At 42.7% G+C, this 23,901-nt stretch overlaps 1 protein-coding gene and 1 long non-coding RNA gene across 3 annotated transcripts in view; one reads left to right on the top strand and one right to left on the bottom strand.

The window, feature by feature from the left end:
• LOC111849737 (1-phosphatidylinositol 4,5-bisphosphate phosphodiesterase delta-1-like) overlaps positions 1-12,096 on the bottom strand; it is a 20,690-nt gene extending 8,594 nt beyond the window's left edge. Inside the window, exons 1-2 of one of the 2 annotated variants that reach the window (XM_023822875.2) lie at positions 11,916-12,096; positions 4,942-5,100 (exon numbers count right to left, since the gene is read on the bottom strand). In XM_023822875.2, the coding sequence (XP_023678643.1) occupies positions 4,942-5,100; positions 11,916-11,946 (190 nt within the window). In that variant the 5' untranslated portion in view covers positions 11,947-12,096. Of the gene's footprint in view, positions 1-4,941; positions 5,101-7,619; positions 7,890-11,915 lie in introns of those variants that run through there. The other variant, XM_023822874.2, reaches the window with a different exon arrangement.
• On the top strand, positions 12,084-23,901 carry LOC140588852 (uncharacterized). The gene is made up of 3 exons (XR_011990060.1): positions 12,084-12,205; positions 14,358-15,313; positions 22,470-23,901. It is a non-coding gene; the product is annotated as an uncharacterized lncRNA (long non-coding RNA).

Raw genomic sequence — 23,901 nt, 5'->3', positions numbered from 1 at the left:
AAATACCGTAAAACAAATATACATGCATATTCTGACAGCTTAACTGAGTAAAGTTGGGGGGGAGGGTCCCAAAGCAGAACAGGGAACGAGACTGGGGTACATGCTGGATGGCCTTGTCAAACAATTATGTATCATGCATATTCAAAAAATGTGCATTTTTGGCATCTTGGCACAGTAACATCACCAGTATGCGCTCATACTAATATGAATTATGGTTTCAAAGATTTATTAGTAACTTGTAAAGGGCATATGAAGAGGTATGACTTCCCTTTTTTATATGCTATATATTTTTACTCATCCGTGAAAAGCTTGCCCCAACAAAAGCCGCGCAAGACGTATTCCAGATTTATACAGTATTACCAAAATCTCCTGTAAACATTAACGTTGATCAATTATTGATTAATAAAAATAGGTATTGCATAGCTATGTGTAATACATTTTTAAAAAATCATCTAGCCGGTTCTTTCAGCACAAAAGACAAACACACACGTTTACTTAAGCTACTTATTAGCCAATTAAATACAGCCAAACCTTTCAGCCCTACTGTATGCAGGGAGAGCAGACAATGCCCATGCACCAGGGTGGAGGTGTGCTCTTAATTTACAGTACTGTTGTAGGCAGTGAAAGAAAATGTTTTTGTGATCAAGTAAAAAAAATGCATGGGTGTATTAGATGGTTGCTGCAAATACTGGGGAGAATTTAGGTTTTGAATTTGCTAAAGTAAAACACATTGACAAACAAGATATAGTTTTATACCAACATCAAGATAATTTAAACATAATTTTATTTCACTCCTTAAGACTTGCACCATGCTGTATTTTTTACTTGAAGTACCCGTATTCAGCTAATGGAAATTATTACAAATGAATAAAAATTGCATGTAGATAAGTTTGCCGCAAACTGGCATTGATTCTGAGCTTCCACGGAGCTTTGGAATCTACTCATTACTGTGGGGTAGCTGTTCAATTGTTGGAGCCCCATGAAACATGCTGTCAGGCCTTTGTTATTTATCATCTGCTTTCCACATTATTAACTCAAGTCACTGCACAATTAAGGCTACCAGAGATCACTGTAGATGGTCAAAAATAAGCCAGAATGAGCTTATTATCTCCTAATGTACTTTACTGACAGTGCTGCAGGTCCATCATTTTTGAGTACAGCATTACATCCTGCTGAGTATTACACATGACACACATAAAGTATTTTCTCCACAACTCAGCGACTTTCATCTTGGGGCCAGAAGCAATTTCATGCCGCATATGAAGGTGTAATGTCAAGTTGGCACATGATTTGGTCATGAAGGGGGGTGGGGCCAATTTTAGGTGAAAGTACCGATTAAGCCTCTACTGAGACAAACCTGCCCACCCTCTCACTCAGAGGGCTCCTTGATTTACTGAGTTGAAAAGTCCTCAGAGGCCAGAAAGCCCCACTGTCAGTCACGACCAGTCACACAGACCTGCCCAACTATCTTGGTCATACGGTCCTCATCAAGCTACAGTGGGACTGACAGGTGTTTTATACTCATTTTGGTACCAGTCCAAAGAAATCCACATGAGCACGGGGCAAGGAACACACCAGTAATAAAAATCAGCAACAAGGAAAGCGAATCTGAGTGATAATAGCCTCAATAAAGAGATAAAAACATGGTTGATCTAGGTCGATTTCCACAAAGTATCGGATAGACGAGGCCAAACTACAGCCCAGTACCTGTCTGCTTTGAAGCGTGCATGTCAGAATGATGCTGGAAAGCTGAACGCAGTGGGTGGGTGGGGGGGGGGGAAGCATGCAGGGTCTGCGATTCAAAGACATCTGCTACGTGCAGTCAGGCAGCTGGGTCGCCCTCATTTTTATCGCTCCTCATATTTCACAACTTTCAGTACCGTCAACGGACATCGGCAGGGAAACTCAGGCAAACGGAACAAGCATTGTTCTCTCTGCGTCCTGAAACCCCTAAAAAAGCAGCGAGAAGCGACTGGACGACGCGCTCGTGATATCACTTCCTTGGTCATGTGCTTCACGGATCCCAAGGAGCGTGAAATCAGAAATTCTATTGCAAGCCGAGTGACAAAGGTAACTGATAAAGCACAATAAAATAATGACATAAAGGTCACTGGCTCTTCCTGGAAGTGATGTTTAATGGAAATTTAACAAGTCCTTTCAAATATATGAAAAAATATTTCAATCTCTGCTTACTATACGTAAATCACATTGCCTATAGAGGCGTTTGAGGTTAATACCCCACCCGCTCCCATGATATCCCCCATGAAGTCTTAAGACGGCTAAATCTCACAGGCCGGCTTGAAATGTCCAGCTGTGGCATCTTCACGAAGCTGTGTGGTGTGGTTCTCATTACTGCGATAGCCTTATCTCGTGGCTTATCACTCTGCACAAAGGGAGGTAGCCGTGCTGTCTGTGATTCAGGCCAGCCCCATGTCGGAGCAGCTCCGTTATGGCAGGCGAGACCGCACACCCCACTCATGACGGGGAGCCGGGGTGGACGAGGCGCAAGTCCTTTACCCAGTTTCAAAAAACCGTCTGTAGTTTCTCACTCCTGTTTTTATTCCCTGACTGCACAGCTCTGCTGTCCAATCCCTGCATCGGCCACAGTAAACAACGTCCCTGCCAAGACCTCCGAATGAGCTGTCTCTTCCTGACATCTGCATTCCTGGGACGAGGGACCAGGACCGGGACCTGGCTTTAGAATGGGGGGAGGGGTTCGCGAGAGACGACCATAGGGCTTGGGTTCTCCTGGTTCACAAGATGCTGCACACACGCACACCACACAACGCGGGGTCTGGTAAGCAGGCTCGGAGCCTTGGGGAAATGCCTGGGAGGAAGCCGGTGGTGGGCGGAGCCTGGGAGAGGGCAACCGGGTCAGGTTGGTTTGATGAGATAAAGACAGGCATATTTGTTTTCCCTTGGCGAAGCCCCATTGTTTCCACTCCACCCAGAATCTGATCCAATGGCTGGGTGGGACACTGAACAGAGCCATCCAATCAAAGGTGGCCTGTGTGGCCGAGTGGAGGAAGTGGCTGTCAGTGAGCTCCTGGCCACGTTAGACGTGTGCATATATGTGAGCCAAGCCTGTCACTAATACATGCCTTTCTCCATATCACACATATCATTTTACATTCACTGTTTACTTTATAGTCATGATCCAACTTTCAAGGTCAGAAGTATTTAGCTACTTTACGAATGCATTAGTGACTTTAATAAGCTTGGAACTATCCTGATATGGTTAAGTACCTGTCTGAGCAGTTCATCAGCATAGGCCTTCTTCCGTCTGGAACCGGCCCAGCTAAAGTCCGGTTTATAAACCCCAAATCTACCTGCCGCTCCCATATGAAGTCTGTTTGCTCAAAGTTGCTGTTTACCCTCACAATGGCCTCAAGTCTATAACGTCCATTTATTGCTACACCTGAATTGCTTTTAATAACTTATATAGGGAACAATAATGTAAAGTGAGATTGATTCATTCAGTTACAAAATTACTGAAATACAGTATGTATGTGCTTATTTATATTGTTGAAATATACTCCCAAAACACTTTAATTTCATTTTAAATTTAGCTTAATACATTACCTTTAAAAACCAACCCTTTCAGTGTTTATAGTAAATGCGTCTCGAGAGGGAAACCCAGGACTCATTTGCTATGTATGTAAACATTAGCACCTTTCATTTTTCATTTTTGTGCTTTGAATTTACGTTAATGTGTACTTACTATTACAAAATAGTGAATTGACTATTTTCTAATACTTATGTAACCATTAGCATTCCTGTCACGTATTGCCGAGGCATGGACCGGGGAAGCAGGGACGGGACACAAGGAATCGGGGAACACGGGGTTTAATCAAAAGGTAAAGACAACGGAACAGGTAGCAAACTCAAAATGACATTAATGACCAGACTCGGGAAACATACTTAAACGCAGACTTAAATACACAGGACTAATGACAGCAACTCGAAACAGCTGCTCACACGGGGATTCCACACCAGGTAGATGAGGGGGCGTGGCCCACGGGACGATTGGATGAGCAGGTCATGACAGTTCCAAAGGGAATAAATTTTGCGAATGGGATTCGCATCTTGTAAAGGTACAGTACAGTATGTACATAAAAAGGAATGTTTCCATAAGAAAGCCATGTTTTTAAGGGATTTTTTAAAAAACACGGTAGAATCTTCATTAACTAAATTTTTCTTAACAATTTTACACTTAAAAGCATGAAAACTTATACATTACTACGAAAATTAAACATAAACACTTCTGTAGGGTTTTTTGAGGATTTCGCAGATGTGCGAAAAAATCGCGGATACAAATAAGTTCAGTTCCAATTAAATTTTTGCAGATCTGTGAATTCGTGAATCACGAAGTGCGAATGCACGAGGGCTTACTGTATTGATTAGTGGTACCATCAATGTGGCCAGCTGAGTACTTTGACTCTTTTTGCTTGGTTGGCTGAGTCAAAATCTTGGTCTGGATTTTTACTTTCTGGACCTGAACTATCCACCTCTGAATGTGGCATTGGTACCGAATGTAAAGTGTAATTACTCTATCTGCTTTTATTGATATCTGATTTTGTTAGAGATGAATTAAAAGCTATTATTGCATATAAAAAAAGATCAGTGATTATCCATCCACCAATACCAGATCACGATATGTTTTCAGAAGCCCGGTGTCTCACTTCTGCAGACTCTGAAAGACTCCGTGTGCTGCTCTGGTTTCAATTCCTGATTGTTCTGTGTCTCTAATCCTAACTTCTCCCATGTTAAAGCAGCAGCTGCATTGTTCTGAGCCTGCCCGAAAAGGCCTCTGCTTTCCAGCTCCTGCCACGCCAAGGTCACAATTGCATTGCTCAGATAACTTGCTGTATACCTAAGGACTCAGCAAGAACACACACCATTGGCACTTTCCCTCCAGAATCACAAGTCACGGCCACTCACACGTCTGATCGGTCCTCCTGCTCTTGTGTGACTCGTGCCACACGGTCTTGCAGTCCTCCTGCAGCTTGAAGAAACGGCTCTTCTTCCAGGAGTTTGATCGCACCTTCAGGAGCTCTCCCCCCATCAGCAGGAAGCTGAGGTCCTCATCCCCCTCCATGCCTGCTCACAAAGAAAAAGTAAGTTGCAGTGCTTCATTCCAATTATTTCACTCTTACCTTAATAATATCGCAGTGTGGTCAATGAAGCTCACTATATTGAGACAGAGCACTAAAAGCATGATATAGTATGGGAACAAACATCTTGTTGAAGGCTAAACGTGCCTGTTTTTGTGATATCCCACTAAATATGAAAGTTGCAGTTCTTTGTCCTCCCTTTTGGCTACTAGAAGGCACAACAAGCACTACAAAATGACTATAGAGACACCCCTATGATCCATGGTAGGAGTTGATGCTCAAATAGCCTATTAGTGGCCTGGCAATCCGTTCGGACACCCTGACGTAAAATTGATGTCAGCACTCTGTGGGCCAATGCGAAATGCACTTGGGGGACGATTTAGTCTATAAACAAAAACAGGGAAGTGGCCACTCTCAATGGAAGTGGTAACCTTTGCTTGTGCTGCTGGGAATTCTGGGAGCAGTGGCAGCAGCAGAAGTAAATAAATGAGCTTAGAGATTAAAGGAAGACAAGGGACTTGGAGGGTTAGCAGTGTAAAGCTCTGTCACCCCTCATCTCTGTGACAGAAACGGCACCTCAGGAGGTCCGTGGTGACCAGCATTTGGCATCGCCATGCGAGGTCGCCCCACCCGAAAGGAGGCAGACATTTTACAAGGCTCTGCCATGACTTTTGTATTACTGATATTTGTGTCCTTGGAAGCCCTTTTGTTTGGGCGGGCTTCAAAATCTTACGAGAAAGTATTCAAGACCAATGTTTGCTTGATACTGTTCTCTGGGGCATGTCGTCTTGGAAAAAAACAGGAGTCCTATTCAAATTTATTGTGGGTCTACGGGGAATGCTTGTAATTGATGTGCTGGTCATCCAGAGGGTTCCTTGCTGTGAAACCGTGCCCCTAGCTAGCCTGCAGTGGTCTTCCCTAGGGAAGAACTCCCAGCCTTACAGTCCCAGGCAAACAACATGCAAATGAAATGCTCTTTGATGCAGTCATGCGGTCATGAAAAATGGCACATTCCATCCTACACTGCCTAGGGATAGATCATCAACGCCCGAGACGGTCCAGGTGGAGACTGCCTTTCTCTCCATGTAAAACCACAGCCACAGAGCCTCCTTGTCGCATTACATACCGTCCTCTGCAAGCCGCCGGTGGTCACAAACACCTGCTAAATTATTAATAAAAAAAACAAATCCACTAATACCGTATTCTAAATGCACAAGCTCTGTGGCGCCCTTATCCTTGAAAGAGGAGAAACTGCTTCATCAGCTAAGTTTCCTCGCACACAGAAAGTGTGAGGGCACTGACAGGACCGGCTGCTTTAAGTAGGTGGGATAGAGACATGAAACACCAGGAGGGAGCGCGCAGGCCCGCACGCAAACACACACCCTCCGGTCGTGGACAAATCGAAGCATCGGCTTCCCCGGGTGTTATCGGTAACACAAAACGATCGAGACGTGCTACAGCCACCGTTACTCATAAGAGAGTCACAATAACCCTCAGGCAACAGAAAATAAATGCAGCTGTACGGTCTTACGACACGGAAACCCCTGCACTAAAGCAGATAGATGGCTTCCCCCCTTCTCGTTGTGGGCTTAGTCCCGCTGAGTTCATCGGGCGGGGGGAGTTCATAATTTAGGTCACTGAAGCCGTATATTTGTAATGTGTTGAAATACCTTAGCTGTACTGCACCTTTAATGAGATGCGGTTCATGCACAGTTTATGATGCTGCAAAATAAGTCCGTTTAAATGCCATTATTTTATTCTGAGGATAATATCCTGACAATCGTAAACATGCCCGATGTAGGCTATCTGCCTTCGGGGAAGAGGAAACCGCAGTAAGCTTTTAGTTCACGAAAGACACAAATGCATATTTGCTACGGTTTAAACATTTTGTTTTGTGACTTTGGTTAGCGTTTATAGTGTGCCACAAAACCTGTTTTTTAAAACGAGGCATAGCAGGGAAACAGGGAAAACGCCTGAAATCACAGAAAGCTTCCGCAAACATACTGAAAACATTACCATTATATACTATAAGAGTGGCCCGTATTCATGATTGTTTCCCCAAAACAAACACTACTGTAGGTACGCTTCTCCAGTTTCCCTGCTCAACCAGTTTACTTTCAACTGTGTAGTTTGAACAAATATTTATGGAGTAACTATTAAGAGCCACATTTATACGTGCGTCCCCATCTGGGGCATATAGAGGCGCACATGCGGCATTTTATTCGGAGTTTTATTTCCAATTAATTGTTTGTATCCTTATTTTTAATATGGGGTGTCTGCTCGCTTCCCGGGAAGTTGAATTTGTTTCCTCGTAAACATGTAATCATCAGCAGTAAAGTGCTGCATAAACCCCTGCTTTACGAGTTTTAGGCATTACAGTGTCAACACTGTCACATAAGATAATTGAAAATCCATGCATTTCCTAAGTACCGGACAAGCCGAGAGTTCGACAGAGACCCCCAAGTCTGCGCATGCTAACAACCCGGAAACTTCACAGTAACTTACCTATAAGTTTCCCATTTACAGTAGCGGCATTCTTGCTCTGCGCTTGATATATTAATTCCTCCGATTTGGTTCTTGTGGGCCGTTTTCGTATGCACTCCATTTCGAGATGAAACGCGAACTTACAGTAAATGGCCGCCTTTTCCTTTCTCAAATGAGTAAAAAGCGGCTACAGCGAGCTTTATTATTTAGGGGCGTGTACCTAACTGGCATTACACAGTGCACACCGTGCGAGGCGTGGGAGCGGCTGGAGCAGGGACTCCCACACACCGTTTGCAGTGTAGCGGTAACGGGCGATCGGTAATCTATCGAATGTGTGTCTGAGTTTGGCCTGACAGAACAACGTAATATTGTCGCAGATCTGCACCCAATCAGGTAGGCAGATCTGATAGGGGGGATCTAAGGGATGGTGACCTCCCCTGTCACCAGCCTACATCAAAATAATAAAAACAAAATCCAGATTTCATTTTGTAAGTGGAACCATAGAAGAGACAGAATGCGGCTTGGCCACCCCCAGAAATATATCTGCCCCCTGATGACCACCCCCATCAAGATTTTCTTCAGGCACCACCGTCTGATAGAGACTGTCATTGTAGGTTACATCTGCAGACGTACCCAAGACTGTTATAGCCTACTTAGACCGAGGTCTCGTTACTACATATTCCATGAAAGCCAGGTTTGGACAATGAAAATCATTACTTGTGCTCCAAGAAACCTAAGTAGTCATCTAGTTTACCGTCTCTACCCAAACTTACCAAGTTTTAAAAGTTATAACTTTAAAATCACAATCTTGCTTATAACCTGATCCCCTGAGGGCTTGTTTCTGTGAGGCAGCACACCAACTAATCCAATAAGTCTCGTGAAGGACCCGCCCAGGTAAGCGCTTTGTGATTCTGCCAATGGCTGACTTCACTATAATTTATTCGCTGGCTACTTTGTCTTGGCCGCTGCTGCAGTTGGAAATCTAACCTAGTCATATTCATTTACGATTGAAGGGGATGAGGAACCCCTCTACAGGCTGGTACCCTGCGAGGAGGAAGTTCTCCGCGGCAGATCACCATTGTCCATCGGCGTTCTCCAGTACCTAGTTAAACCTGTCGCCTACCCTGGTCGGATTTCCAAGGAACTTCTCACATTTATGTGCTTGTCTCACGGCAGGTTCCGCCAAGCCAGGGTACAGCTGAATACTTAACTAGTATAAACCAAGTTATAACTCTCTCATCAAGGGTGTGGAACTTTTGAAGTTTTACATTTTTTAATGAAACCAATCAAAAATAGCCCTCGTCCCATGTATAGTGCCCACTGTCTTGTGCCTTGTGCATCACAGAATGAAGTCCAGCCCCCCCCCCCCCCCCCCCCCCCCCCCCCCAATGACCCCTATAGTGGGTAAGTAATTATGGAAGAATGATGAATGGAAAATACTTTATTGCACATTCGTACTTCAGAAACAATTTAATCAAACAAGTATTTCATCGCGTCTTCCCACTCCAGTTCCGACTGAAGATATTTTGTATACACCATGCATTGCTCTAAACTATTTATTAAAAATTTAATACGAAGACACTTCCAATTTTCAATTTTGTTAATTTCAAGGTGAAGTGCGAGTCCATTTATCACATGGTGTTATCTGCTTGATTAAACTATACTATGCAGTGTTAATCAGTTAATTCATATTGCGGGACAACACCCATAAAACGAAGCTGTTGTTATAGTGTCCTCTGCTGGTTGAAATATTGTATGACACCGGGCTCAAACAGATTACTGGAGCCAAAACAAGTAGCAGAATTCCGTATTTACACTACTCGGATAATCAAACAGGCATTATGCTTCTTAAACCATTATCTAGTGTTATTTTCTCAGACAAAGCGACTGGGGCTAAATCTTTGTCACCTTTCGTTTAAAACCTTGCTGTTGAACCTCCCTATAATTAATGTGTATAAGTTCGTCTCCACCCTAGTGTATTAGCACTGTGCCAAGGGCACTGAGGCAAGCCTTTATTAAGCTTAATAACTTGTCTGTCATGGAGAAATCGACGTTCGGTGGCCAGTTTATTAGGTACACAGGTCTGCTTATTCTTATTTACACTGCATACCTGCTTATATCACACTCCATACCTGCTTGTATCACACTGCATACCTGCTTACATTACATTGCATACCTGCTTATATTACACTGCATACCTAACTTATTGCAATTTGTGCAATACAAATATAATTACTATAATGTGTGTAATACCTGTTTACAATGTGCTACTTTATCTCTTTTTCTTTGTCTTGTACTCTGCTTTTAATTTTATTTAGTCTACTTATAAACATAGTGTATTTTATATTCTCCATTACTGCTGTCTTCTCTCTGAGAGCTATCAAAGTCTTGCTGTATAACTACATATACAAAAAAGTCCTATCTTGTCTTATTTCATGTTATCTAATCTTCCAAACACAGAATCGCGTGGCTGCATATGAACGTATGCAGAATCACACCAAGTCCACATCTAGTGGTTCCAGCATCTGAACAACAGCCAGCCTCCTTGGACTATTGCACACTACAGGTTGTGGGGTTTAAAGAAAGTGATGTGATGAGCAAAGGAGTCGGTCAAAGCTAACAGGTAATGTAATGCTAAGTAATACCCTATAGAATAAAGTGGCCAATGGGTATGTATAGGAGACACTGAAACTATATGGCAAAGGTATCTAAATGTTAATTTCCTTATCCTGGAGATGTGGCAATATAGAGAGTAATCTTTTCATTAAAACCCTATTTTTTAAATTCTTGTTGCGTAATTAAATTGTTCTGACGCAATTAGTGTAATGTACGCTTGGTAAAGGAATCAGACGCGGTGTCTAAATAGACTTGTATCCCGACAAGCCGGCCTTAACTTGTAATATAATTCCATATGCAATTCAGGTACGCCATTTCTAAATCTGCTCTGAATAATGGCATTCATCATCTGTTTGCTCTGTAGATGACCTCAGACGAGACCACCTTTTTCTAATCTGCGGTTGGAATTGAGAAACACTGTGCAATGCCAAATTCGATTTATTTCGACACAAACCGATCCTTTACACACAAGTATGGTGGATGTCTGTTGTCGTAGGGAGTCAATTCATTCATGGAAACGATGTAAAACAAATTCTGACATCGGCACGACAATACTTTTGAAAGTGACACCAGATAATCCCGGTTTGCAGCCCCTGGGCGACACAATTAAATGCAGTTTGTAAATAAGTACTGTGCGTGTGTCAATGGTGTAGAAACCGAGGGGGACTGTTGCATTTAAATTACCCCCCCCCCCCCTATATCAAACTTTCGTCCATTTTGAAGTAATCTAGATAAATTCAGTGCCAAGAAAACTGAAGATGTACATGAATAAATCAAATTGTGTAAATGGTCTCTGTTTTTTAATTAAAAACGTCGATGAACAAAAAAGTGACAAATGAAAACGTAGACTACCAAAATCAGTATTAAAAATTAAAAATGTTCCCGTATATTTAAATTGATTAATGGGTAGGAGTGGCGGGACTGCTCAATACCTCCGGAGCTGTCCATGGTGTTTGCGCTTTGATTACTGGCATTTATAATCATCAGCATTTTGACAGACGTGTGAAATCAGACTGTACAATTAACTCATGCATCGTATCAGTTTGACGCTGGTTTCGGCTCACGGGACGCTTTCTTTCCTTTTAAAAGATCAATCTGAGTAGCCCTTAAGATCAGTATCGTGGCGCCTATTGTATTGATGGATGAGTTTCGATCAAATAACTATGCAGAGAAAAAAGGCAAAGTGCTCCACAGTTCACCGCTTTAACATCCGAAACCCTTATCATAAAACGATTAAACATCGAATATTTGCCTAATACTAAAGGGATAAATCAATACACCAGACGTTCAGTCTGAAAATACGAATTCAAACTTGTGCGCGGTAATTCACGCCTGTCATACATTTCATTTCTAACCAATATATTTTACACCAAAAATACCAAATAAACGAGTCTTCTAAACTGCACAGAAGAGCAATGAAAGACATACATAAAGTAGATCTCATAGCGTAATAACCTACGTAATTGGCAAAATTAAGTTTTAGGGTTTTCCACAATTAATAGTGCAGACCTAAAATGATAAATAAAATTTCGTCAGCAATATTTCCTCGACAGATATGAAAACCAATATTTAGCAAGCTGACAACTTTTTTTTTTTTTTTTTAAATCATACATGATCACCGTCGTAGTTGTTTTTCCGTAGCAAACTTGGATTTGGGACCGTGTTTTCCAAAGACACAAAGTCTTCTAAAAGTCATCTTACCGTCCTTTACAGCGATGCCATTTATTTCCATCTTTTCGACTTGTATCGGCTGTTCCCGCTGCGTTTCGTGCGCGAAAGTCTTACTCAAAATACTCTCTTGCAAGAAGACAAACTAAACGAAGAGTGTCGGGCCAAGGACATGCGACAGTAGCAAAGCAGAAAGACGCATGTGTGACTAGACGAGCTTGTGATGTATCTGCTCTTATGACGGTTTGCTGGAAAGCGCAAGTATCGTCAGCAGCTTCCACACCCACACCGACAGAGCGCCGCTCATTCAAGCGGCACCGCCTGTAAGTATGTGCACTGTAGAAGTATACATGCTCCTAGAAGTTTTAATTTAAAATCACTGAAATGCATAGACTGCTTGGAGTGATTACAGTATAGCTAGTGATTTCATTTGATTTTTTTTAGCATTCTGCTGCACAACAGGAGCAACTTTTGTATACATTATGTAATACTAGTGCAGTTTACACATGCATGGCTTTTTTAAGTTTATGTGTTAAGTTTACAGCCAAATTACTTTTAGGGTGGAGTGCGTGGGCTATTCCAGTCGTAGGCAATCACAAAGCCGCACCTCAAATTAATCGCAAAAACAAACTCGACAAATAGTATCCTTTGCTAAACACCAGCAAAGATCTGGTTAAGATTTTTAAGTAAGAGTTTTAACCCACTTCAGTCATCGGGACCAATCAAATTAGCCTGAAAAAACGCTCGCGGGAGATAGATGGTGCCAATCACAACATGATTGCAGGTGTAACGCAAGATCAACCAGTAATGCCCTGTAAAATTTAATACTATAAGTAGGCCTACGGCGAATTTCACCTGCGACCCCAATGTGCTGTTTATGCACTTAATCGTCATACAGTTATTCGGTTATTTTAACAGAATAAAGAAATCATAAAAGTATACGACATCTGCCTCATTCCTGGTGTTTTAAGTACGCATATATGAACAAATTCCTCATCAATTCCTCATCAATCAACAGCACCGATTTAAAACGCAATCCTGGCATTTTATCCGTTCTTAGTTTCCTTAGCAAGTTGATTTAAGTGTAATTACCATATTATATTATTTAAGCAATGTCGCCCACCAAACCCCTAGTGGAAAAACTACAAGAATGCTTTACTGTCAAAACTAGATCGACACCTGCGCTTTAGACGGGTCTTTGGCTATTTATACGGGAAAAGGGGTGTTTGTACATTTAGGGCCGACCCAGTGGTTTTAAAGAAAATTAGGTAACGCTTTACATTAACTGCACCTTTATAATGCATTCATAGAACATTCATAAGCAGCATGTTAACATCTTAACATACCTTAACAGCTTTAATATGCATTAATAAACACTATGAAATTATAATGTTTGTTATTATCATATAATGCTTGTTATGAATGTAAGTACAGCTGTTGAAGTATATTAGGACGTTATTTAATTATTTTTGTCTCGTTGTGATTAAAATTATAATCAAAACGTGTGTACCTTGTGCTGCCAGCCGTCAACGAGACGCTGACACGGAAGTCCTGGATTATTTTAATCTCCCGGTGTCTCGTAATGTTGTAGCTGCTGTAATCTCTCCATCGAAATGGTCAAACATGACTCTGAAAATTCCAGAACAGCTGGCCAGACTCAGGAGGGCCTTTCAGGGTCAGAAACGCTGCTGCTTTTAAATATGCTTGGAAGCGCAACATCTCTCCCTGGAATAATCCAACGAAGGGCTAAGCTTTCTCTAATTTGTAGGCAGGTCACAGTAATTTCAGTTATTTTCCAGTTATACTGCAGCAATTTCTAGGACCTAAGTTTTAGTGGCGGTTTATGTTGTGTGATTGCAAAACGTCAATCTAGTTACAGTTCAGGTGATAGTTTAGTTACTATCAGTAGATAGTCAATAAATGATTTGTCACTGCATATCTGGTAGATTGTGTATACACAGGGCATCGGAGAGGCAGATGCAGGGCTGTTTGTCAGAAACTTTCTTGATCTCTTTTGCAGGACAATACTAGCTTTCTCTTGTTTTAAAACTGCGGACTGGTAGGTGCAAAAGTCTCAGATATTTTCATAATCGTCTCCTTATTCTTTAGAGTGACATAATAGTGACTTCATATAAATCACACTGTTACCAAAAAACAATATCAAATATGGCAATAAATAAGTGCTTCAGTCAACAAACAACATCAGGAATGAATAAATAGAAATGGAAAATACATTGCAAACAGTTTAGCCACACCTGTGTTTTTCATTACTTATCCAAGCAATAAATTAATTTACCTACTTACTAAAATTAAGTTCTGCAGTCTTTCATTTCTAGTAGAAAAATCAGGGTATTAGTATATGTGAAGTAAATGAAGATTGACTGACTGTTAATCCTGAGCTCCTGAGATGGCTTGGTGAGATGGTTATCACGCCTGGAAAAGTCAAGCTGTTTTGTTAAATGTTTACACTGGCAGCACAAGCAAAGCATGAACAGGAGGTCAGACGTCGACTCAAAGGGATCTGGAGAGGCTGTCAGGTTGTTTCCCACCAAACCTAGGATCATGAAACCCTACCACCTTGGTGGTGGACCAGGAGCTGATTTCTGAGAGGACTGTGGTGGGCCTGTGGCGGGAGAGAGCGCAGGTACCTGCGTGCTACAAACACCTGCTGGGTCTCAGCAGGAAAGCGGCTTTTCCATGACCAGAAAGTGGTGGACCAGGAGCTGATTTCTGAGAGGACTGTGGTGGGCCTGTGGCGGGAGAGAGCGCAGGTACCTGCGTGCTACAAACACCTGCTGGGTCTCAGCGGGAAAGTGGCTTTTCCATGACAAGAAAGTGGTGGACCAGGAGCTGATTTCTGAGAGGACTGTGGTGGGCCTGTGGCGGGAGAGAGTGCAGATACCTGCATGCCAGAAGGTCTCAGTACCTGCTTCACCCGGAAAGGCTGACCTGCTGCTGCTAGCCAGGTAAACATCAATCCATGAATCCCCCCTCCCCCCTCGATGTACACATTTCCAGTTATGTCTGTATGACTGTGGTTACAGCAAGTGTTTCTATGGTTACCAGACCTACCAGAAAAAGCAAGATCGTCATTTATCCTGTTATCATAAATGCTGGATTAGCTCTAACAAATGACACTCTGTTTTAAGTACCCTAGTCTAATTGTTACTAGAAGATGGGGTCGTCAGCTGCTCTGCTCGCTAGGCTCCGGAGCGGCACTTCACACGGGCATATTTCACATTTTTCCCTGGATGAGTGTGAATGGAGGCATTGTGCACCTCCGTGTGTCACCGGATGGGAGGCGGGGATCTCTCACTGCCACCGGCAGCTTTGCAAGACGACGTTCGCTGGAGCATCGCCGCGCATAATGACAGTATAATTGTTGAGGGCCCTCGAGCCACACAGAATGAGCTCCTCAAACACATAAACTGGTGGGTGTCGCACAATTTTTAACTCCTAATTACTGCTTTTGAAATACATTGTTGATAATATATGATTCATATTTCATATGGCTATGGTGTTCTACTTCCAGTTTCTTTAATTATTTAAAAATGTATACATATTAAAATAATTAGAGAATGATACAGAGGAATTTTGCTTATATACTCCTTGAATTTTTCTACATTTGGGAAAATACTTTTTTTAATAATAATAATTTTTTTATTTTATAAAAAATATTTGACACTGTTAGACACCATTATGGGATACAGATGAGTAAATTTTACAGTCAAGAAGCATATTGTAGGGCTCACTGAAATAACACAGTCTGGGAAAAGAGAATCCCTTTCTCTTCTTAGTTGATCCAGTGGAACAATGATGATTTCAAATGGCTCATTATTGCTGGGATCCTGCATTGAGCAAACAGGTCATCTGGCCTAGTGCCATTGATATGGCATACATACATAGGCTAATTACACACAAGGATCGGACAGGGTACACATAAGACCCAGGTAAACACATGCACAACAATAAGGAAATATAACCATTAATAACAACAACAATACAAGGGCTATTTACAAGGGCATGCTGGGACATGCTCCCCGCCGATGCTGAAGAATTTTTTACCACCTCAGTGGAAAAATGCCTTCTTATCAACTGACCAGAGGTGTTGCCACGAGGTGAAGTTCTGACAGTAGCCCCAAATATACTTAAATTTCAAAACCTGACTGACAAACCAGAAAAACCAGAGTGTGGGCTATTTCTTGTTGCCTCGTAACGCACAAAGCAAAAAGCAAGTTTGACTGTTTCTCATCTGTAAAGCACAAAATATAACACGGTTTCTTTCAGTATAAACAAAGTTGACCTGATTTCAAAAATATTATTTTCACACCGGTATGTTGTAATTTTAACTTTATTGTATTGGTTTTTATATTACAGTTTGTATGCGTTTAAACTTCAGTAATTTAACTCTACCAAAAAATTATTTTTTTAAAACATATTTTTACTGAAAAATTTACAGTTGTTTTTTGTTAAGTATTTTATAAAATATTAATGTCAAATATACGCTGCTCTTGTTTTTCCTTTTACGTTATTTTACAGAATTTCTCTGTTAATTTCATGGACATTTTTTACAGTGTATGGTATGGGTAAGGGGGTGGGGGGTGGGGCACAGTGGCCCATACTATGGTGGAGACCACTATTCATACTCTAAGTGTTTCCTCTCTGGACCGGGCCGGGCCTGCTCTGCCCTGGGGTGAGTGTCTTCTGTTACAAACCGGCCACTAACTGCTGATATACTACTATATTACTATGGCATAATCCTGTAAATGGACTGATAAAGGAAATGACTAGTGCAAACAGCCAATACAGAAAGTCCTTTCACAACTGTTATCAACCCCCCCCGCCCCAGCTGCTATTGTTTGATAACATAATAGTAGAAATTATTAATATACATATAATTTGTTTAGTTTCCCATGGTTCTGCTGAATATGCAGTGCAAGTCTGCTTTAATTTTTCCACTGATTTCTGATCAGTTTAGGGAACAGAACACCTAGCCTTTGCCATGAAACGTCTCCATTACTAGGCTGTTAACGTGACAGGTTTGCGGTGCGTTGGCTGCATGCATGACATTGGCATGTGTTCGGTCCGGTTTCTCATGCCAGAAAATATCATATGTCATACGACGCTAAAGCGAGTCTTTCATTTCAGTCTTGTCACGCAAGCATGTCGCTCTGTATACAGATGATATATATACAGCCCTGTACATACATGGTTCCTCAGTCCCGAGACAGATGTGGACACCAGACTGATGTGCTTCCAGCAGATTTGCAGTTTTGGAATGTTATAAAAAAAAGTCCTAGTGCAGAGCTTGTTATGAAACTGCAGGAGAAGTGCGTCCAGGGAAACTGACCCTCCTGCAGGCCACGGACCAGGCAAACAAACCTCTGCGATGTAGAAACATCAGTGTGCAAGGGCATGTCAGATCTTGCGTGTGCCGTCGGGGTGGAAAACAAACAGCGCCCCAGCTCTTGGGGTTTTGCAACGCGTCTCGGCGCATGGAATGCAAAAAATGCTTGGCAGGAATGCAAGTATGCATCTAGCACACAGGAAACGTTCGCCAAGAGGACGACTGCTGCTAATCTAGAGCTTTCGACTTGGCCCGGCGGCGGTGTGCAGCCTATCTGGGAAACTCTCAGCTCATCTGTATTTAATACCGGAGTGTTGCAAAAATATAACACGATCCTGTTTGTAATGTTAAACCTGTGCACGTATAGTCTTCCTCATCTTCCTGTCATCTTTTTCTCTTAATATTCCTAATCCCGTCAGGAATGCGCTTATGCGTGGTGTGTGTATAGATATGTGTGTTTTGTGGTTAATGCCATATGGCCATATCATTACCCTGCTGTCAGTAGTCGAAATGGGAACCGGGTGAAACTTTTAACACGAAGAAGGTGTGCTTGTAATCACGCGTCTGTCATGGGTGAAGAATGCAATTCTGCTCGTCGTGCTGGATAGGATTTCAGCGCAGACACCCAGAGACATGTCACTTCATGCAATGGTTAGCAGGAGGAATCGTGTCCGTTTGGCTTCACGATTTGCTCGAGTTTCATCAGTCAGGACAAATGTAAAGACGGAGCGCATTGCTGAGGAGCGGAGAGGATGAAGGTAAAGGCCTTATCCACACACTTCACACTTGTCGGTCCTGATGGCTTTGCAGAAATTCAGAGAGGCTTGATAGTACTTTGTCTGTATGTTATTGTTCGAGCAGGTCCTGCATGTACAGAAGAAATTATCATTATCCATCATCATCATCATCATCATAATCATCACTATGTACTGCAGTTGACTAGCCCACACCTGATCAGGTAACTAGGCAGTAGGTGTGCAGAACATGGGATCCTGGTGACCATGCTTTAGCCTCCCAAGAACCACCTCACCCTGCCCTGAAGAGGAGAGTAGTGGGTGTAACAGGAACTGGTGCAACGCTAATGAAAAACTGAGACTACCACTGGGAGCCACCTCAAACAAAGTAGAAAGAATTCAAATACTCGCCACGCCCAAACACAAAAAATAAATTCAGTGTGGTATTTGTACCAAAACCTCACCCTACAACCACCCATTAACTCCTCCAGTGACCATTCTCAAATATTGATTATTCCACAGAGCTTCCGAAAAAGCATCAAGCCATAAATAACACAAATGACGCCTGCAATGAAAATCGCATTTTTTTTCCGGCAGTGTAAATGCTTTCGCATTTTGCAGTTTAAACACATTGTTGCAGTTTAAATGCAATATGATTTTGTAAATAAGCAGAACTGTAGGGCCCACCAGCTTGTACGGTTTGCATTGTACTATAAAAGATGTGCGTTTAGTCTTCTTCAGTTTTATCTCGCTAAAGGCGTAACATGTCCAGAAAGCTCGCACCAGCCTGAAATGTGCATCGCAGAAGCCACGCCTACTATTACATCAGGTTTTATCTGACCCAAGTGCTCAAGTGCTGTGTAAACACTGATAATGCAAACGTGCAGATTTACGGGTAATTTCAATGCCCATTTGACTTCTTTGATTGCTAGATAGAGTGAGTGAAATTGATTGGGCCCCGAAAGTGCCACTGTTTAGATTGTAATGGGCTCATTGACAAAGGCTTGTGTCATATGCAAAAGACTGGAGGAGTCCTCGCTGGGAGAACGCAGAACGTGCCTTACAGCTGTCAGGTTATTCCTGATGAGCGGGAGAGGGACATCCCCATCAGGAGGTGTGAGGGGTGGGCGTGGCCCAGCCTTCCAATGAGCGGAGGGTGGACACCCTTTTGGTGGGGGGGGGGGTTAAAGGTTCCTCTGTAATATCTGCCCTAAGATGACACAGACACAAAAAATCATGTGGGTGTCAGCCCTGGCACGAGGAAATGTCTGCCCTGTTCACCCTTGAATGGGTCTCCAGAGGCCCAGTCGTGGTGGTGTAACTTTCTGTGGCCTTTGGACCGGGCTGAGACCAGCAGGTCTGCTGTGAGAGGCCGCAGGACGCTGGAAGGGGCTGATCTGCCTGCTCCAAATCTATGACTTGCTTCGGTTAAATGAATGTGCTGGTATTGAAGTGGTATTCCGAACATGTCCCCTTAGGCACTGTCACACTGGGCCTCCCAAATGCATACTGTCCCAAAACAGGAAATATGTAGCAATCCATTTCCGTCGCTGTGTGCAAATTGCTGTACTTTGAAGGAGGAATCGCAGAAGTCAACCATTACAGCTACAATGTGAACTGTATTTTTTTGTGATATGTTAGGCTCATGAAACACGTAGCGTTAAGTAGTTATGCTCAAGGCAAATGTTTGCTTAGTAATTGAAGTTTTTTTTCGGTTTCTAAGAGGTACATATTAATTGCAAACCAGTTTTTCAGGAAACTTTTTCCAATGTATTTATTAATCAGATGTTTTAATCCAAAACAGCATACCTTTGAGAAAGCCAGGCCAGCCAGTCCCTGGGGCATTTGGGAGTCAAGGGCCTCGCTCAGGGGCCCAATAGTGAAATCACTCTGCCGATTCAGGGATTTGAACCAGCAAACTTGCAATCACAGGGATAGTGTCCTAACCCACTGAACCACACACTGTCCTCATCGTAATAAAATTGTGATTGATTAAAGTTAATCCATTCATTAGTCATCACAGTACTAAGGGCCAGATAGTGATGACCAAGTCCTCCTGAATGGAGCCAGCTGAGGTTTCCCAGAATGCCCTGCAGAGCCCTTTCCTCATAGCAGTCACCGCCTTTAGCCTTGATTTCCCTTTATGGAGCCCAGCATGCACTGTCATCATCTTATTTTATCTGGCCTCTTTCCTCCGATTTCACAGATGTTACAAAACTGCCCGTCAGGGTTAGAATGAAAGCCCTGGTCCTCGAGTGTGATACGGATGCTAATACCATACAGCTTAGTGTCCTGACCTGATTTAGAGTACTTTTTACAGTAGTTTAGTCTGGCTAACGGCTAATGGCTCCACCTGGTCCGTACAAAGAAGACTGTGGTGTGCAAAAGTGTGATGGCGTTTGCTCTATCTTATTTGTTTTTTTGTTGGATATGCCCGACAGGCTCAAATGAAGCTTTTCCCATTGGCATAGAGGTACCGAGCCGTGCCCAAGCCGTACTGCGAGGAGAGACTAGTTACAGCGCGGTTATGGCTGGCTTCAGTTTCCGACCTCAGTAGAGACTGTCTGTTACCATCAAACTTTGGCTGAATTAGCATCTGCTTTACGAATCCGTTCAGCTGTTCTACAATACTTTTAGTAGCTGGTTGGAAATTAGTTATTGGGAATGCATCAACACATCACGATGTGTGATACTACTAATATTGAATAATATATAGCACAGCCTTTGTTTCCATCAGATAATCCAGACTTATCGACTGCAGATCACTGCAATTTGATCACTGCTAACTCCTTGCATTATAACCAATCAGATGGCGGTGACGCAACCAGCTCAGTTTAGTCACGCTTTGGGCCCTGCTAGTAAGCCGGCCATCTCAGCACGGGTACGGCTCAGATAATTTATAATGGAAAGCTGTTCATTTGCGGTATGGCTCAGGTATGGCTGTGTTCTTGGTGGTGGTGGAAAAGTGCCAAAACATACTAAGAAATGGAGAAGCCTATCTAAGTCAAAACCCTCCATCCCATTGAATGGATGTCAGATGCAGGAAGGATGAACATTTGTCTTTGTTTATTTTTAAATGCCATGCGAGTTATTTGAGGACACAGTTTCCCAGGGTGACCTACATGAAAGAAAGTCACACACTTGATCGAGTCATTCTGATTCATAATGTAAACTGCACAAATGCCCCAAATTTCAATACACAACCACAAAAAAAACCATCTGCTTGACTATATAAGGTGAGAGTACAGCTGGCCCTTGGCAGTTATGGTCAGTGAAGTTCTTGCTTAGATGTTCCTGAAATATAAAGCAGAAGCCTCCACATGGGCTCGACTGAATGCAGATTGTTGCCATACAAGTTAAACTGGTTTTTGCATGTACTCTAGCAAGCATGGCAACCCAAAAGTCGGTCCAAAACTGTTGATTGGTGGTGGGAGAATCAGATGATCTCATGTCCAACCATTGGCCTGGTCATCGGGGACAACGTTTGAGAGTGAGCGGTGTTTTTCTACAATCTGGCAACAGAACAGCTTTGTATCTTTTTTAAAGAAAACAGCATGCTTTGTGCAAAACTGAATTAAACAATCCTCAATGGAAACTCATAATATATGATGCCAGATTCTTTCATATTTAATTCTGTGGAACTTAATCTGTGCATTCTTTTCATTCTCCTTCGAATTAAGATAACATTTAAGAGCATACGGAAGCCTCTGTCTTCGTAATGGAAACACAGCTGCCAGAAATCTAATAAAAAGATGCCATTTAGGATGTGGTTTTGAAGCTGTGGCTCCTACAGCTTTGAGAGCCGACATTTAATTAGCAGTCAACTTCAACCTGTTAGGTGGCCCATCTGAATAACAGATTAAATTAGAAACAAAGTGGTGTGAACCAGCGCCGTCCACCTTGGGGACTTTGAAGGCCTCACTGTCCCCAACTCGATGACAGGGAATTAGACGGGCAATGCAAATTCGAATAAACACATGCCTTAGTTTTGCCGGGGCCTGCGGTTGATGGATGGATTACAATATATTACACACACATTACGGACAGTTTAGGGACACCAAACTGCGTAGACCGCGTCTCCGGAACATCCGGAGGGAACCCACACACATTTATAAATCTTGCACAATTATAAGTGCTACACATTGTCCTACAAAAAAATGTGAGATGTTTAGTAAAGTCTGGCAGAGTCTTATGAGAACCACAATCACGATATAAAAAAAAACCAGACGAGAAATATGTGAAGCATTTGAGCCTCAAATTTTGAAATAAACACAGAGTCAACACGTTTTTTTTTTTTTTGCTGGAATGTAAAGTTATCCATTCAATTTCCAACCACTTATGCTGGTCAGGCTCATGAGAGGCCTGCAGTCTGTCCCTTGCAGTATACGGCACAAAGCACATGGGGTACATCCTGTATGGGAGAACAGTCGATCACAGGATATATGCACAGCTATGATAGTTTAGAGAGACCCAGTCACCTAACTGCATGCCTTTGGTTTGTTGAAGGAGACTGCAGAACTCAGTGCTGGATGAAGCCCATCTGAAACCATAGGCGAGCTCCACCACCGGCGATTACCCTCTTGGGTCCGAGGAGCATGTAGAGCACCACACTGTCCAAGACAAAGTGAAACTGGCTCACTAAGTCGCTCAGAAGGTGGCGCCCTAGGGAGCCCTCTACATCACCTAATGGGTTGAGACTAGGCCTACCGCCTTATCCATGTCAGGAGGGACACTATGAGCTACGACATGGTTCGTAAAGTACCATTTCAACCATTTCAATTAAAAGGACCTGGATTTCACTTAAACCCTGAGTCCTTGCTGTGTGCTGATTGATCAGTCTCATAATCATGCATGTGTTACTAATGTTATTGTGGAACTATTAGATGAGTCTCTTAAATCAAGGAAACAAACTAGTAAAAGTACAAGACGAATCAATTTAGCCAAGCATGGGAGTCTTTCAGTTTTAAAGTATCTTGTAAAACCTGAAGTAGCTCATAGTGTCCCTCCTGACATGGATTGGGTGGTCACCCTAGTTGAGACACATGCAGACACATTCTGGACCCATTCTTGAAAGCACGAGGCAACAGAGCTACCTACTGATGCTGCCCAGAAGGAGGTCATGAAGGAGTTAATTTGGCCTAAATGCAGTGCTGCCTTTCCTGAGAAGGTCATTTTTATTACTCTTAGACCAGTGGCAAGAAGCAAGGTAAGGACTGTCCTTTATAAGACGACAGATAAATAACCACAATGATGTACTGACTGCTGAAAGTGTGAAATTCAGATCAGAATTTTTGATGAGACACACGTCCCACAAATGAGACCTGAGGCACCAGAGGGTGACCGCTGTGCTGATATATACAGTAAGTGAGTTTGGCAGTTCGCCTCTCCTCAAGCGTGCATCACAGTGCACAACGAAGCACTGGTCTGCTGTGAGAAAGCCTGAAATCAGCCATACTTCCACCACAGCTGGGTGGCAATTGTGTGGCAGGTTGCAGAGGGCCAAGCCTAAAACCCTTCAGCACAATGGGCTCCTCTCAGCCGTGAATAACTCTAATGCCTGAATTCTCCACTGCTATTTTTGAAAATACTCGTTCATGTTATGTGAATCCGTATGCAGTCAGATCTGTGCCTCAAATTACTTGGACCTGGGATATCATTCTGGGTCAAAGGAAACGGCTTGATTTATGCAACTGTTATTCACCAAAGTCTGTTGTCTTGAATATCAGTGTACTATTTTGCTTCTAATGAGATGTGTTCGTACACATATTCCAAAAGTCACGTAGTGAAGCATAAATCTTTGAGGATAGGTGGCTCATTTATCTTATACCTCCTGGGTTGTCGGTTTGATTCCAGCCTCTGGCTTTGTCTGAGTTCTCCCTGTGGTTATGGGTGTTTCCTCCTGCAGCCCAGGAACATGGTTGGTGTACGATATTCAGAG

Source organism: Paramormyrops kingsleyae, chromosome 4, assembly GCF_048594095.1.
Source record: "Paramormyrops kingsleyae isolate MSU_618 chromosome 4, PKINGS_0.4, whole genome shotgun sequence".
Classification (NCBI taxonomy): domain Eukaryota; kingdom Metazoa; phylum Chordata; class Actinopteri; order Osteoglossiformes; family Mormyridae; genus Paramormyrops; species Paramormyrops kingsleyae.
This window is presented reverse-complemented; position numbering and strand designations above follow the sequence as displayed.